General features: G+C 38.0%; 1 protein-coding gene across 2 annotated transcripts; it reads right to left on the bottom strand.

Annotated features, from left to right (window-relative positions):
• Nucleotides 1–2,678: 2,678 nt before the first annotated feature.
• Nucleotides 2,679–14,191, bottom strand: LOC148642108 (uncharacterized). 2 transcript variants are annotated; one of them, XM_088617093.1, is made up of 8 exons: nt 13,459–14,191; nt 10,586–11,714; nt 8,482–8,550; nt 8,075–8,249; nt 7,008–7,106; nt 5,802–5,893; nt 4,744–4,884; nt 2,679–4,129 (listed from the first exon to the last, which is right to left on the bottom strand). In XM_088617093.1, exons 1-8 carry the CDS (start codon nt 13,626–13,628, stop codon nt 3,821–3,823), a joined length of 2,184 nt encoding a protein of 727 aa, XP_088473219.1. In that variant the 5' UTR covers nt 13,629–14,191; the 3' UTR covers nt 2,679–3,820. The 2 variants fall into 2 exon arrangements, with proteins under 2 accessions (XP_088473219.1, XP_088473218.1); XM_088617092.1 differs by having other exon boundaries at nt 8,482–8,616; nt 13,459–14,185.
• Nucleotides 14,192–15,748: the final 1,557 nt, after the last annotated feature.

Raw genomic sequence — 15,748 nt, 5'->3', positions numbered from 1 at the left:
CAGGTAGGCTGAACTGCTTTATGCAGTGCTGTTTAGCTCTGCTGTTGTATATGTATTGTTCAATTACATGAAAGTGTGGGGTCAAGCCAAGCTTAGCATGGACTGCTTTCAATAATTGAAGCAAATCATCCATCATCATTAAACAGCATAGGTTACAGAAGAAGCAGTGGGGGGGGAATGGAGCAAGTGGTACTCATAAATAATACTCCTTAATGGGGTTTCATTTGTCAGGGAGAAGTAGCAATTGTATTAAAGGCAGACATATGAAAATGTCTGCTTCCATGTTTCAGAAACCACTTACAAATCCACTTTATCCAGGATCAAATGTTTTCTATCATCCATCAAAACCTTTCATTTCATGCTAATAACTTTCTAGCATCAAAACTTTGGAGTTCAAAGTCCCATGGTCAGACTTGCCAGAAAGTAGATTGATAAATGACAATGTTCATATGGGATCTTGCTCAATAAAACTCAAAAACTTTGGCTTCTTTCCGATAACAGTGCATTTTCTAACCCTTGTGTTAAAACAATATAACATTTTTATTGTTTGTTTTAAAGACCACAGTGTTTTGAATGTTATACAGAACATGGGAAGTCATGCTACATATACTAGTACTACTATACATTTACTGATTGTTTTTTTCTAATTTCCTAAACATTTTTATGTTCCATAAAGAAATTATCTACACATACGCCTGCATACTCAAAAATGCATCTAGACTTGCTAATCACAACTATTGAATGAAATGTAGTCAAAATATTATCAGTTATAGCACACCATTAAAAATCTGTACTAATTTTCAATTCAAAATTACACACACATTTCATTGTGGGGTGGGGGGTTATTTATTTTTAACACAGACGGATGATTAAGAAAGAATGGAGCAAGCCCTGAAAACTAACTGCACTCTCTGAAGTGGAAAGCATAAAACACAATACTGCCCTCTAGTAAGATCACCAGAGAACAACTGGTTTTAACAGTCTGACAGCAGGTGATTTCCTAGAATCAGCTTTAAGGACCATTTCCAAAGGATTTCCTCTAACATTGCTAGAGGTGAAGTGGAGTGGAGAGGCGGTGTAATTCTCAGTATCTTTCCTGCTCAGCTTTGGGAAACTCCCATTCCATTGGCTTATTAAAAACATTCTGTGCCTTTTATTTGTGCAATAAAAGTGTCTAGTGCTAGTGTGAGCCGGCTCAGTGCGGTAAGAGCACAGTAATGTGACAGCAGTATGTGTCACATAAGAGCTCCGGCTATGCTGGCTTTTCCCAGCTCCGCGGTGTGACAGGCCAGGTCTGCTGAAAACTTGAAGTACTTACAAGACATTAGCTCCAAGTCATATGATGTCCCTGTGCTGTCACCAGTCTGAGAAAAATCCACCTCATTTGTGTCTAATGGGCAAGATATGACACTTTATCAGAAAGGTTACATATGAGGAGATACTATGGACCCCCTTGTGTGCTTAGCTGCCTGTATCCCCTCTCATCCAGCTGTTCTAGCAGGTGAGATTCAATAACATGATAAGGGTCCCAGTCACTAGATTCCATGATACTGTGTAGTGTTACCTATTTTTAGTCTTTAACTCCTGCTCTTAATTTACCCTTGTGTGCATGGGTGCTATAAATAGTTCGGATCTATTACATTTGTTCTCAATTGATGGGCTTTGATAGAAATAGAGCTCAATTATATATCCTTCTATGCAGGTTTATGAGAATATTCTGGTGTTTGCTAGCTTGCTTGTGCACACATTTGTATCTGTACCTCCACCACCTGTAGCAACTAGCAGGAACGGTCTTTTGACTTTAAAAAAAAGTTTTTTTTTTAAGTTTCCAGCATCCATGAAATACTACCCGTTGTATACTTGAGCTGTTTGTGTCTGGGAAACTTACATTTAAAAAGTAAACCATTACGGATACAACAAAGAATCATTTTTTCTTACCACAGTGTCCACTAATTGTTGCAAAAAGGCTTGTGAACTGACAAAGCTAAAAAATAAAGGAAAAAAATGTGTGCAGGTGTGAGGAGTTATTAATTATTATAATTCCTTATGGTTTTAATTGTATTAGGCTTTCAGACAGTTAATAATACTTCTTCTCACCAAAATCTGTTGTAGGTACAAATGCTGTCCTACACAAAGTGTTTGTGTAGTACTTTTGAGAGAAAAGAGGAACGAAATAGCTAACTGGCGCCCTCTCCTGACGCATAGGGCGTACTCAATCAACAATGGCGGTGCTTTTGTATCATTGTCCTCTGAATAACATCTTTTTGTTAGCTCTGACAAGATAAGATATTCTTTCAAGCCAAAGATGGCGAATTCAAGTAGAGACCGTGCTTCATGAAACAAATGATGTTTATTTACAAAGGTGAAATGAGAAGCACACAATTGGTGATTAATGTGTATCTTTGTTCTAATAAACAATATTCTTTTAAAATGTATTCTTTTCTTTTAGAATGACTTATGTTTAGAATATATTCTTTGTATTTCTGTGATTGACTGTTTTTCAATGATAAATAAGTAAACAGATAAAATATTATTTATTATTGAATTATTGTTCCAGAAAAAGCATATTATACTCTGTTTATTAGTGTGTAATTTATTGTGACTATTTCAATTGTAGCTGTGGGCTTTTAGTTGATTACACGTGAAGATCTCAAAATAATACACAGATGACTATGACATTTTTTTGTGACTGACAAGTCTTTAAAAGTTTTATTTAATTTTTCACAATGCCATGCTTGTAGTTTTCTTTCTAAATTCATGGCATTCATGCAGGAAAAAGGATTTGAAACAACAACATAAACCTAATTAAAACAGAAATATTCATGAAGCTCCATGTAAAAGAGAATTTATAAAAAAAAATAACCCTAGAAATTTAGTTTTGCTTTGTTCCACCCAATGTAAATTTCTGGCAGTAGCAGTGTGCAACAACAAAAGCTAGCTTTTCAGTCTGGTCCCGTGATCAGCCAAGTGCAATTACACCTGAGGTTCATTTTATTAACAAACAATAGAGTCTTAGTGTACCAGCCTTCTCCTTCACTGGCAAACCACATCAGGTGAGCACTACAGATAATTGCTGTAATCATGGAAACAAGGTAATTTGATGTAATTTTTTCTGAATAAAACTGTGGCAAGAAAGGCCTATTTTTTTCTCAAGAGGACCACATCTGAATAAAATAATTGTTCATGCAAATAATGTGTTTGTAATCTTCCTTACATCCATACGCAGACCAGCATGTGAAAAATACTTGTTAACGGTTCATGAATTTGCATTTAATTGTATTCGAAAGCTGTAGCTTTTGGGACAATTTGTAAGAGAACTATTTCTTTTGAGATCATTATAGATCTATCGCATAAAACCCCTTATTAAATCTTCTTCCCAGACAAAATTGTTCTTTTCTGTTGATATTTCCTCTTTTTATAGTCAAATGTTTTTTTTTTATTTCTGACTGCTCTACATTTTAACTCTTTTAGCCTATAAAATCACCTGTCTCTATACATCACCAAAAAATAAGCCTGTAACCTTAGTTTTAGAGTGTTTCATTTAATCCTATTACAGTTATACAGAACCTTTCAAAAGTCCTTTTTGAAGGGAAAACAGGAAGAAAGATGCATTTTGACTACAAGTGCAAAGTCTAAATTCTGTTGTGAATCTTCCTTAACATAAGAAAATACTAATTCTAAAAAACCTTGCCCATTGTGAAATGCTGTATGAAAACAGCATTGTATGAAAACCTGTATGCTGTATGAAAACCATCTTTCAACAATACAAAAATACAATATATACAATACATTCATATTCTGTCCAGAGGAGCCAGCGTGTTTATTCCTGATGGACTGAGCCAGGCAGCAGGTCAGTTTTGCCCCCTTGTGTAGAGAAAGCTGTCCCATTGCTGGTCCAGAGTCTGGGGCTAGCACCTTCACTGCTGCAGCTCTGGAGCCCTCCGGTCATTGATCCCAGAGTCCCAGGCGTGCCTGGGGGCTGCTCCACCAGCGCCGACACGCACAGTGGGCTTTCTGGAGCTGTGGTGTGGGCAGGCTCTGGCAGAGGCCGGCCATTAGGGCTGTAATCCACCATGGAAACTGGGGTAGTGTTCTCACTGATGCTCCAGACTGTGATGCTAGTGTTAGACTGTTAGAAGACAAAAAATAAAACGCAGTACAGCATGTAAATAGATTGACTTTTCATTTGAATCACTTGTAGGAAATACCCAGCTGAAAAAAGACTGAATTCATTTGTTTTTGCTCTTATTTTGTGATATGGACCCAGAAGATTGTTTGGCACTTTTTAAATACAGCAGATGTTCTGTGACTTGAAAACCCCCAGCATTGGCCAGTATGTTTCACATTATTTTTTTCATTGCAGTGTAGGCTAAAGGCAGAATTGAATATCATGTGGAACAGCTCCACCTAGAGAGCATGATGGCGTGGTTGTTACCACCACTGCCTCACATCTCTGGGCTCCTGGGCTCAGTTCTGAGCTAAGCGGTCTTTCTGTGTGACGTTTACTTAGATCTTCTCCAAGTATTCTTCATGAGACTTTCAAAAGACACGTTTGTTGGTAAGCTGACAACACACAATCATGCTCTCTAAGGGGAATGGGAAGTCCTTTTCTATGTCTCTTGGAGTGCGCAATTTAGTGTTGCTGGGAGTCATTAACCTGCCCTGCCAAGAGTGGCTCTTCTGCTGTATGATGCCAGCACTTGAAAAGCTGAGATAAGGTTCAGTGGAAAAATATGTCCCCACCTGCTCAACAGATGCATTGCTCCCATCTCCCCCTTTCTTGTTTCTTGATAGATTGGGATTCCAGTGACACACCAGGCTGTCATTCTGAACGCTGTAATTCTTGTGGCCTACCAGCCAGTATGTGTTCATTTTACCTTTCCCCTGAGAGCAAAGAGAAACCTAAAATGTAGGTATATATTTGCATCTTCCATTGTATGCTCACTTGATTAGTAATTTGTAAGTGGAGAAGTGCAATATCATTCTAAAGAAACTAGGTCTGTATTTTAGCAAATTAGAGTAATGAATTGGGAATCCTTCCTTTTTTCCTTCCCTGTATTGCTCTGACCGTCAGAATTTATTACAGCTTTAACACTACAAAACACCTTTAAAGAGCTCAACACCCTTAAAGGCCATTATCTCTTGTACTCCATGAAAGAAAATCACACAATAATTGAAAGGTTAATTATACTCATACTGATGTGACAGGAGCTAAGAAGCACTAACACTCATATAAAGATAAATTCCCATTTCTGTAACTTTGTGTCATGAGAAATTAATTACCTGAAGTGCTTTTAATAGCCTGATTACTGGAAATACCAAAACATTACAATTTAATGGTGAATTCTATGTCTCTGTAAAATTATATGAAAAGCAGACAGAAAGACCATTTGTAGACAACATTTTTGACAAATGCCTATAATACTACTGTACACAGTAGTAATCACAATTGTCCCTATATTTATATGAACAATATGTGTATAGCAATCACCTACAACTTTATACTACTTTAAAACTTTATATTGTTTTATAAAAACATGCTATTTAATGCAAAACCAAACCATCTCCCCACAGTTCTTTTAAAAATGTGTGACAAGAGACACTATGGGAAAAAAAAAGAAATGTCTCCTGTATTTGTTCTCATTAAGATTGGTTGAATATATAAAATGAGAATACTGACAGAAAACTGGGAATGTTTTTATCTTTCTGAACTAAAAACAAAGCTTACATTTACAGTATAAGACTCAGGATGTGGGAGAATGAACCTGCCTGGGAGATGAGATGGCTGTCTCTAATATTACCTTAACTTCTATTTCCCCTCTCAGCTGAAGCTCATAGGCATCATCCTTTTTCAGAGCGAGGTAGGTGGCAGAGCTGACATGAACCTTTTGAGCTGCCATAGAAGAAAAAAACGTTGTCACCGAGCTGTGTACGGCACAAATCTTTAACACCACCGGGTATGCAAAATGAATTTGAATTTGAAGGGTTAGTTTCAGATATTTTAGGTCCCACTAGTTTTACATCTCTGCCTTGATTCTCAGCTCCAAATTACATTCATGGCCTTCACTTCCCACGTCCACATTCTCTGGACTCAGCTTCTGTGTGTCCCCAGAACAATGTCACAGTGCTGCTCTTATGATGGACAGTGATCCTTCAGAGTGCTTCTCCCTGCTTTGCACTGAGACTGGAGAACAATCTTCCAGAGGGCATTAGTACTGGCAGCACTGTGAGTTCTTTTAAATCAACAGTGAAAACTTCCTATCTTGGCTTTCACTGTTTATTTTGTTTTATTGCCGTTAGTCTATATCGGCCATTGCATTTGATACATAATGTATATCCGCATGATTTATGCATTATGGGATTTTATCTTGGAAAAAAAACAGATCTTTTTTTGTTTTTGGAAAAGAATACAGAAATCGTTATAATACAAAAAACAATCCCATTTTCTCCCATGCACCTCCCTGTGACACAGGGACCTGATTCAACAAGCAGAAGCAACAATTTTGACAGGAAACTATCCTTACAGCAGTAATAATAATTAATTATTATTAATTGTTAATTGTTTTTGTTATTTTTATTACAGCAGTACAACAGTAAAACCCACCCCAAACCCCCCTCTACCCCCAGCCCATCATCCCTGCCCCAGTGGCAACTTCCTCCTCCAGTCTCCAGGGATCCCAAGAATCCACACCCAATGTGTAGATCTGTAGTGTTTACTGGTGAATACAGGCTTAATGTATATAAACCATACAGAAAACTACCTAAGCTCGTCCTCTGTCTTGGAAAGCAACCTGAAAGACCGCATGTTAGTGTGATAGCAGGAAACAATGAGATTTTAACGATGGACTCTGCATCTTGTAAGACTGAAATAACACCGTCTCTATGGTGATATAATAACTGAAAATATTCATGACACAGTTCCCGGGCTTGAAAAACTGAGAGCGCTTTCTTCTAACAAAAGCTGAATATTCAGACCCACTGCTGCAAACAAGAGAGGGTCTACCTACGCAGGCTGGTGGACTCCATCCTCGAGGCTGTGTTGACAGTGTCTCCAAACAGGCAGTATCTCGGCATCTTGTAGCCCACAATCCCCGCGACACAGGGACCTGATTCAACAAGCACAAACAACAATTTGGACAGGAAATTATCCTTACAGCAGTAATGATGATCCTTTCAGCATCATTGTAATGAACTATTAGTCTTCTTTATTTGCTATTAGAACTGCATTACTGGAGCATTCTGGTGTATCTGCTCTGCACGTGGTATTTTGTCACAATAGAATTTTCTCCAGGAGACGTTAACAGACTGCAGGCCCAAACATTAACACTGTTAATTGTCTCTGGTTTCTGTATTACTTCTGTCAATTGTGATTTATAAAAAAAAATCACCAGATAAGAAGTGTAGAAACTAAGAAATTCGAGCGTGAAGTGTTAGTTCGTCCAGCCAAGCTTTATTGTATGCATACAAGGAACCACAATAAGGACCATAATAGGTATAGTACCTGTCGTAGCTCAAAGGGGATATGGTCCTACAGAACTTATATACATGTTTCCCCCCTCCTGTCTTTGATGTAACTCCAGGAAATAGAAACCTTCCTTTGTCATCAGGAGTTTAGTGTAAACATTCACCATTTGGGTAAAGATTCACCATTTGGGGGTCAGTACAGGTGGGGAAGCATCTGTGATCAAGCAAGCGTGATGGTCACAGTTCATCATGTAAAAGCTATTAGCAGGCTCCATCAGAAGGAACAGAACATTCAAGTTCTCTATAACTTAGGCTCACACAAAATGTACCTCAAGCGAACAGGAGGATTGAAGCAGTCTAGCTTGTACGAATCAGAAGAGTGAGAATGTGCCCAGGCTAATAGATGAGCAAACAAGAAGAACAAAATAAAATAAATAAAAACAGTGCATTAGAGACTAAGATTGCACTTCTTTGCATAAAGAGTTTTCAACAACCTATCCAACTATGCAGCAGAAAAATCCTTTGTCCTCCAAGACACATTTGGGGTAGGAGACTGGGGTCAGTTAGCTCTATGGATTTCTCTCATTTGGAAGCCTTCTTATGGCTTTACCTGTGTGGATGCCAGCCCTGAGCTGCAGCCGTTTACTAGGCATGTGTGGTATGGGCACCTGCCGCACAGCAGCCACCAGGTCCAGGGACATTTTGGCAATCTCATCAGCATGCCGGTCCCCATTCCTCTCCGGAAGGCCACTCACCACCATGTAGGCATCTCCAATAGTCTCCACCTGGGAAGAGGGAGATCAAGAATAGCCTTTATCCAGTTAGAATCGCCTTTGGGGTACAATTGGAAAACATTACAAAGAAGGAGCAACCAGCAGGTGGAATTCATAGCATTTTTTCAGCGGCTTAAACAAACTTTTTCTTTGAAGCTCAGAACTGTCTTTTTTTTTTCTGGCAAACCAAAGAAAGAATCTAAAGTGCTAAGATGAAACAAGCCTGGGGGTGCTTTGTGCTTACCTTATACACGTCATAGGAGTCAATGCGGGTGTCAAAGCACATGTACAGGTTGTTCAGCATCTCCACTACCTGCAGGGGGGTGCACGAGGCTGAGATAGCAGTAAAGCCCACAATGTCCGAGAAGAATATTGTCACCTGCCCAAGGGAAAGGAAACCACCTCTTAAGGATCATAGGTATTCAACGTATTATAAAAGTAAAAATAAAAGTAAACATTGGAAGGCAAATGAGTTTAACTGAGAACTGAGTTATGATGAGTGAGGCTGTAAAAACAATAATGGAAGCTGAACATAGAACCGAAGATTTTTGAATTCCCTTTTGTATTCGTTCACTTAATTAATAATAATAATATGCAATTATTAGACACTCGTCACACATCAGCTGTCAGTGGAGTAGAAGAACTTAGAGGGGGAAAGTAGAGAAAGTAGAGGGGAAAATTTGGTCAGGACACCAGGGTAATACCCCTACTCTTTGCAAGAAACACCCTGGGATTATTAAAAACCACAGAGTGAGGACCTCAGTTTTAAATCTCATATGAAGGACAGCATCTTTTAACAGTATAGTGTCCTGTCTTAAAAATATTTCTGTAACTACACAAATCAGTACATGTACTCTGGAAGCAAATATAACATCACTTGGACTTCACTTCTCTATGTATTTATTTATTTTCCCAACATATGAACATGTAAACAAAAAATTCTAACATTGAAACAATGTGTCAATATTTGTGGTTTGTGGGTTTTTTTATTGCATTGATGCACAAAAGTATAAGGAAAAAATAATGGGGTTCAGTTCTTGTCTCCATACTAGAATTTTATAGCTAGTAATAGTCAGCATAGCCAAAAACTGAAAACAGAATCTCTACCCATGAGAGCCTTTAAACTTCAGTTTTAGTTTTTTTTTGTGTTATTTTTATAACTCTAGGTCTTAGCATTCCTTTACTATTGTGTGGTTTTCCATTGCTTTTACACGGTTAGAAATGAACTCAGAATAACATGCATTTCCTTTCACTGAAGAAGACCCCAAATTTAGTCCACTATTTTTCTAACACTCCAAATTAGCCTTCATTTAATGCAATCAAATACACACACAAATGAATCGATTTCTATGTTTGTTGCTTTAGGACCCAGCTTGCTCTAATGGATCATGCAAGCCCTAATGAGATGAGCATTCTTTTCACCTTCATAATCTGTCTTATCTTCTAATGAATATGTAATACTATAATTATAGGTAATTATTTGGACAATAACTGCAAATAATATAATTCATATGCTCAGTTACATTGCTCTGTTCCCAGCTCATCTAAAAGCAATTGTCTTCTTTTGTGTGCAGGAAAAAGCAGCCTGCTACATCTTTTAGTTTTGTCACTTGATATGAAATTTCTGCAACAGCAAGCAGAAAAAACCTATTCACCTTCTTTTGATTATCATCAAAGTCTTCTCGAAAAAAGACAAATAGTACAGTACACTGTTTTTTCACGTTTTCCCATTTTTGCCAGAGAAAGAAATCAAATTGTTAAAAGGAATTACAATGCTAACTGGGCAATGTGAGGCACATTCCATCTTAAGAAGACCACAGATAAATGGTTAATTAATAATGATTTTAATACATTGTTTTAATAATTTTAATAATTTTAAGAATATAACAAAAAAGGAAAGGACGGGCTATTCCCTTTGTTTGTGTGCAAATGTTTGAGGCCAATGTGCTATATTCTCATTGATATGTGTGCAAATCGCACACTAACCTCTCAGATCCTTGTGACTTACCTTTCACATAAAACTGTATCGTGTTCAGCCATCACCTATAGCAGGGATCTCCCGCCATAGTCCCAGTAGATTTTCTGGGTAATCTTTAGATCCGAATTTTCTAAAGACTTCAAAAATTAATTTAAAACAATACAGCAGGTGATTTTAAAAAAATAAAGTAATAATGGAGTAATACTCCAAATGCCAGTCTGCCCTATAAGATCTGATTCATTAAGAAAATAAGAACATCTTACTTGCTTAAGGAATCACACTTTCAAATGTTCCCAAATGTGATATAGGGTGACCTATAAGACACCCTATAAGAATTACATGATCTCCAAGACATGGCAGTGTACCTTACCTTCTCATAACTCTCAGCTTCTACGTGTTTCTGCTGACGCAGCTGCTTAGCTACAGATTTGGGTAACATCTGGTGCAAGAGGTCTTCTGCCAGACGTCTCTCCTGCTTCAAGTCCTCGGTTCTCTCCTTTAGGCTCCTTGCATAGTTCTCTATCCACTCTGTCATCTGCTTAAAGGACAGTAGCACTATGGGATAGATGAGACAGGCAATAGACAGCAAGCATAGCTTGAGGCTCACAGTGGAGATGAAGTCTCTCGATTTCTTCTTCAAAGTCTGTCTCGCCCTGTCCAGCAAGCAGTTCTGTACATCACCTAGCGTGTAAATGACTGCATCGGTGTGGCTGACTGAGCTCATGCCGAAGGAAGTCCACAAAGGCAGGAGAATTGGAGGCTTTCTTAGCCCCGTTGCATGCTGGGATACGTTGCCCTTTTCCAGCCAACAGCTCTGCAGATTCTCTGACACCAACATAGCAAAACTCAGATGGCTCACCGCGTGATACCAGGAATTCACAAGGTGTTGATTGGGCAGGGGTGAGAATGACTCCCTCATGTTTCGGGCAGCCACCTGGAACCTCAGGAGAAGTTTAAGAGACAATACATCTGCCCAGTCAGGATTGAACCTCACTCTCCAGATATCCAGCTCTGGATCTCCCCAGAGGTCCAAGAGCTCTGAAATGGTCAGGGAGAAAGCAGTTCCTGTGACATTTGTATCTGAGTCTTCTTTTTCTCCTGTGCCATTAAGGACAGTGGGTAGCACCAAAAGAAGTGTCTGACAGATTTCCTTTTGATCTTCAGCACATAACTGTCCAGAAACATTAACTTCAAGATCCAGGGTATGACAGAGGTGGCTGATTCTCGGTATGATGTTGGTGGATAAGTGCTGACAAGCTCCAGGGGACGTGGCGTTACAGGAGTCTTGGTCACTCTGCAGCTCCCGAATGAGCCCGAGAATGAGGACGCTCTTGCACGAAGTGAGCTCATTGAGCGCGGCCTCGGTGTCCCGCCATACCTGCAGGCTTGGGCCGAGGTCCACGGACACCGAGCCGAGGAGAGCCAAGAGCGAGATGACGCAAGCAGTCAGAATCCGCCGAACCGTTCTGCTGCTACCAACATTCGGGGAGGACGAGCACCTGTTGAACATGAAACAGCACCCCCGCAATGTATCAAAACAAGTATGTCTGTGCAATATTATTGCTTTGTAGAACATCCAAAACACAAAGAAAAACGCATTCCAGATAAAAATGTTTTATATACAGTATATATAATGTTATTTTTTTTTCCTCTCACAACGAAAGGATTTTTAATGCTACAGAAAAAATACAATGTATACCAGCCCAACTGTGAATCGTAATAGTTAATTTCCTTTCGAAACTTTGAGAAATTATTAATTTCTTACTAAATTGGAATTATAGGTGTGCTAGATGCTTTTAATAATAATAATAATAATAATAATAATAATAATAATAATAATAAGCAATTTAACGTTAATTGTCTGACAATTATTATTAATTATTGTTGCAAAATACAGTATATGTTTAGAGACATTAAAGGCGTTTATTTCTGAAAACCAACTCAGTTAACTTCTGAAGAACTGGATTACCAAAGTGATCTCTGATTTAGGCTATGCAAAATAATTATTTCCCATTGCTTTTTGCTCTAGCTTCTACGTTCTGTGTAACTTTGGCAGGAAAAATACACACAGTTCGAACAAGACATAGCTTTAATTAATAAAACATCTAATTAGAAACAAATTACTGAGCGACTTTCTATTTATCAAGAGAAATATATTTTACGTTCCTCATCAAAGGGAAGTCATTTCTATTTAATACACATTAAGCAATTTGTACACAATTCTGTAACTCTGCTGAAATTATCTGTTGGGATATGTTTGTTACTAACTTTAGCATATTATTTCATTATTTTTTCGATGGACCGGAGTACTTCCCCACAGTATAGTTTCGCTACATTCTGTGCTTCTGGAATAGTCTCCGATTTGCGACAATCCCTACTGGGAATAATCGGCTTTCTGTTAGTTAATGATATTTCATTATGCCTTTAAAACGTCGCATGTAGAAGAATACAAATGCTTTCGAACTTTAAACACTTAATCTGTACCTTACAACAAATATTGAAGGTCCGTTATTTTTTTGTTACAAAATTTCTTGTCCTGTTTCACTAAAATATTTTCTAGGCCGGGCATTAATTACATTTATTATGAACAATACTTGCTTAAAACAATAAAAAAATATTTAAAGTAACAACTCCGAAACAAATCATCTTGTGGAATAAATAAGGCTTTTCATATAAAAAAACTGAAGAAAAATACATCTTCCATATTTGCCTTTTTATTTCCTTGCTCAATACCCTGGATAAAATAGCTCCATTAAAGTGTGGATTTTTTTACTCTAAATCCCAGTTGCTTTCTGGATGTACATGAAAATATATAAAGTTATCTATAATTGTTCTGCAAGCATTTTCCAATAACTTTATACCTTGCTCTGTAACAATGCTGGAATATTTCGCAATTATTTTTTTTAACACACACAACCTTTAAATAAGTACATTTTTAGAACTTATAACAACGAATGCTTGTATATCAGTGTGAAACTCTAACGTGGATTTAATAATAGCGTTGTTCCTTAAACAATAAATATCAATATCGATGTAAGATGTAAATATTCAATTTATTATCTTCAAACAGCGACTTGTTTATATATTTTTTCTTTTTATAGTGTAAAATAATGTCTTAAAAGGTTTATTCTATAGGACAGAATTATTTTTAACCACAACTTTTGAAAGCTAATCCCAGTCTTAATATAGTAATGTTCCCGCTGTGATGCTGTAGTATTAATGTGATTAATTCGTTTATCTTGCCTGCAAAGTTCACAGTCGCTCTCGATGTCCTCTTTCTTCCCTGGCTGGGATTTCCTGTGCGGTTTGGCTTTCTTCTGTCGGATTTTAGTAAATGTCCCTTTCAGCGACGACGAGGAGAGCGCCCCAGAGGCAAAACAGTCCTTTTTCATAGACCTCCCTACTCCTGACATCAGATCCTAATTAATGGGTTACAACTTGAGCCGCAAAATTTAATTCAGCTACCGAGGAAGCTCAACTTCCAAAGAAAGGTCTTAATTTCCGCATAAGCACGGGTGCGGTGTCAAACAATCCCCTATTCATACAACCTGGATGTCAAATAAAAGCAAACGGAAAAGCAAACGGTGACGTTCCTCCTCTATGATTTTATTATGAAGGATTAGTAGTGTCAGACAAGGACGGTGCACAGAGGTGTCTCTTTAATGAGCCGATTAAAGGGTCGCTGACGAAAAGGCTCATGTGCAACCTTGTCGGTCAGTGGCTGTCTAATGGAAACTACGGCTTTGTTTCTGTAGTTTCCACTGCTGTATTTCATTCCTGTAATTGTGGAAAAGTGCCTGCTAAATTTCAATCAATTCCCTCTTTAGGGAAGCTTCTGAAATAATCGTTTCTCCATTTATTTTGTAAAGCTTTATACTGTAGGGTATTACTGTTTGCAAACTGATATGATCATATTATTGCTGAGTAATTACAAATAAAACAGTTGAATGAAAATGGTATTTGTACTGTACGTACAGTATAAACGATATGAGTGCTCAATTTCAATTCAAAGGTGAATTTGTACAGGTTTTTATTCATGCATACTGAAACAGGATTAATGCATAGATTGGAATTTTCTAGGCAATAGTAAAGGTAAATGGCTTTTAATGGATTCCTTCATTTCTGCTGTCTCAGCCAAGATTAAAACAAGAACTATTGGACTAATAGGTCAAAGCAATATGAATCGAACTGGTGAACAACAGTTAACATCAATGACCTTGGTACTTCGTGAAAACAAATGTTGTTGAAAACTTTGAGAGCGTAATCTGTCTTCGCTCTGTCGGTACGGCCTGTCATTTGTTTTCTGGATCAGTGGTGAGTGACCTGGGAGCCTCCAGAGGCCCAGGAATGTAAAACCGGTTACAAAGGGAAGGACAACTTTCAACCCAGCTTAATGATCTGAGAATTGTAGCCAGCTGTTTGCAGGACCATCCCAGGAAGTGACACGATATGGCAGGTGGGATACATGACATTTATTTACTAGGACTTTTTTAGATAACACTAGCTTATTTTTCACATTCTGATATCAAATAAGATGAAATAATTTGAATATTTTTGTTCATTTTGTTTTGCTCCCTTTAGTTCAGTTTAGGACCACACTGTGGTCTTAATTCAGTTTGCCTTGGAATCTTGGAATCTTTCATTTAATGAAACTGTTTATCACACAGACCTTTTCGGTCCTAAATCTTTTCAGACTGTTGTGTGGTTGAAGTTGGCAGCTGCTGTCGTTACCAGATGACTTATACATTGATCGAATGCAGGCTTTTTCACCGAAGTCTCATACCTGTGATCACCAGGAGAAATCCCTGTATAATTCAATCATCGACATGTCAGGCAACCAATCAGGTTAGGAAAGGTAGTTGTTAGCCTGAAACTCCCTTAAATTGTGTTTTTTAAAAGCTCTTTATCGACTCTTATTAACTGAAATTAAAATGTCATCCTGAAAGGTTTAAAAAATGTAAAACTAGATTGTTAGATTGAGGAATAATCGTCACTGAAGATGAAGACGATTGTCCCAGTTGTCCCAATCCATCTTCAGAAAGACGTATATATATATTGATTTTGTGATGAGTGGTTTGAATTGGCATTCCATCCAGGGTGTACCCTGCCTTGCGACTGTTGTTTACTGGGATAGGCTGTGGCTCCCCTATGACCCTATACTGGATAAAATGGTGAGAAGATGGATAGATGGATGAGTGGTTTGTCTTTGTAACCTGAAAGAAAAATAGAAGTTAGTTGAATACACCAGTGTTTATTCCTTATGCATGCTTGATTGCAGTCAGTATTTCGATTTCTTCAATTAATGCAGACCTCATTTGAAATTTTACGATTTTTATGAGCCTTCCAAAGCTACGTAGAAATGTATACCGATGTCACCGCAGTCTCATCGCTTAACTCCTCAGATGGTTTGGGTCTATTTTCATTGCTAACCAAAGCCTTTTCTAATGTTCTTTCCCTGGACCAACGTAAAAAAGAACAATAGGATCAAGGGAAAACAGGCCTGTGCTTTCCCTAGTCCTGGCCATTCTACTCC

The sequence above is a fragment of the Lepisosteus platostomus genome, chromosome 23 (genome assembly GCF_059453375.1).
Source record: "Lepisosteus platostomus isolate fLepPlt1 chromosome 23, fLepPlt1.hap1, whole genome shotgun sequence".
NCBI lineage: Eukaryota > Metazoa > Chordata > Actinopteri > Semionotiformes > Lepisosteidae > Lepisosteus > Lepisosteus platostomus.
Note: the sequence above shows the minus strand (reverse complement) of the source record. Positions and strands in the feature narration are given on the sequence as shown.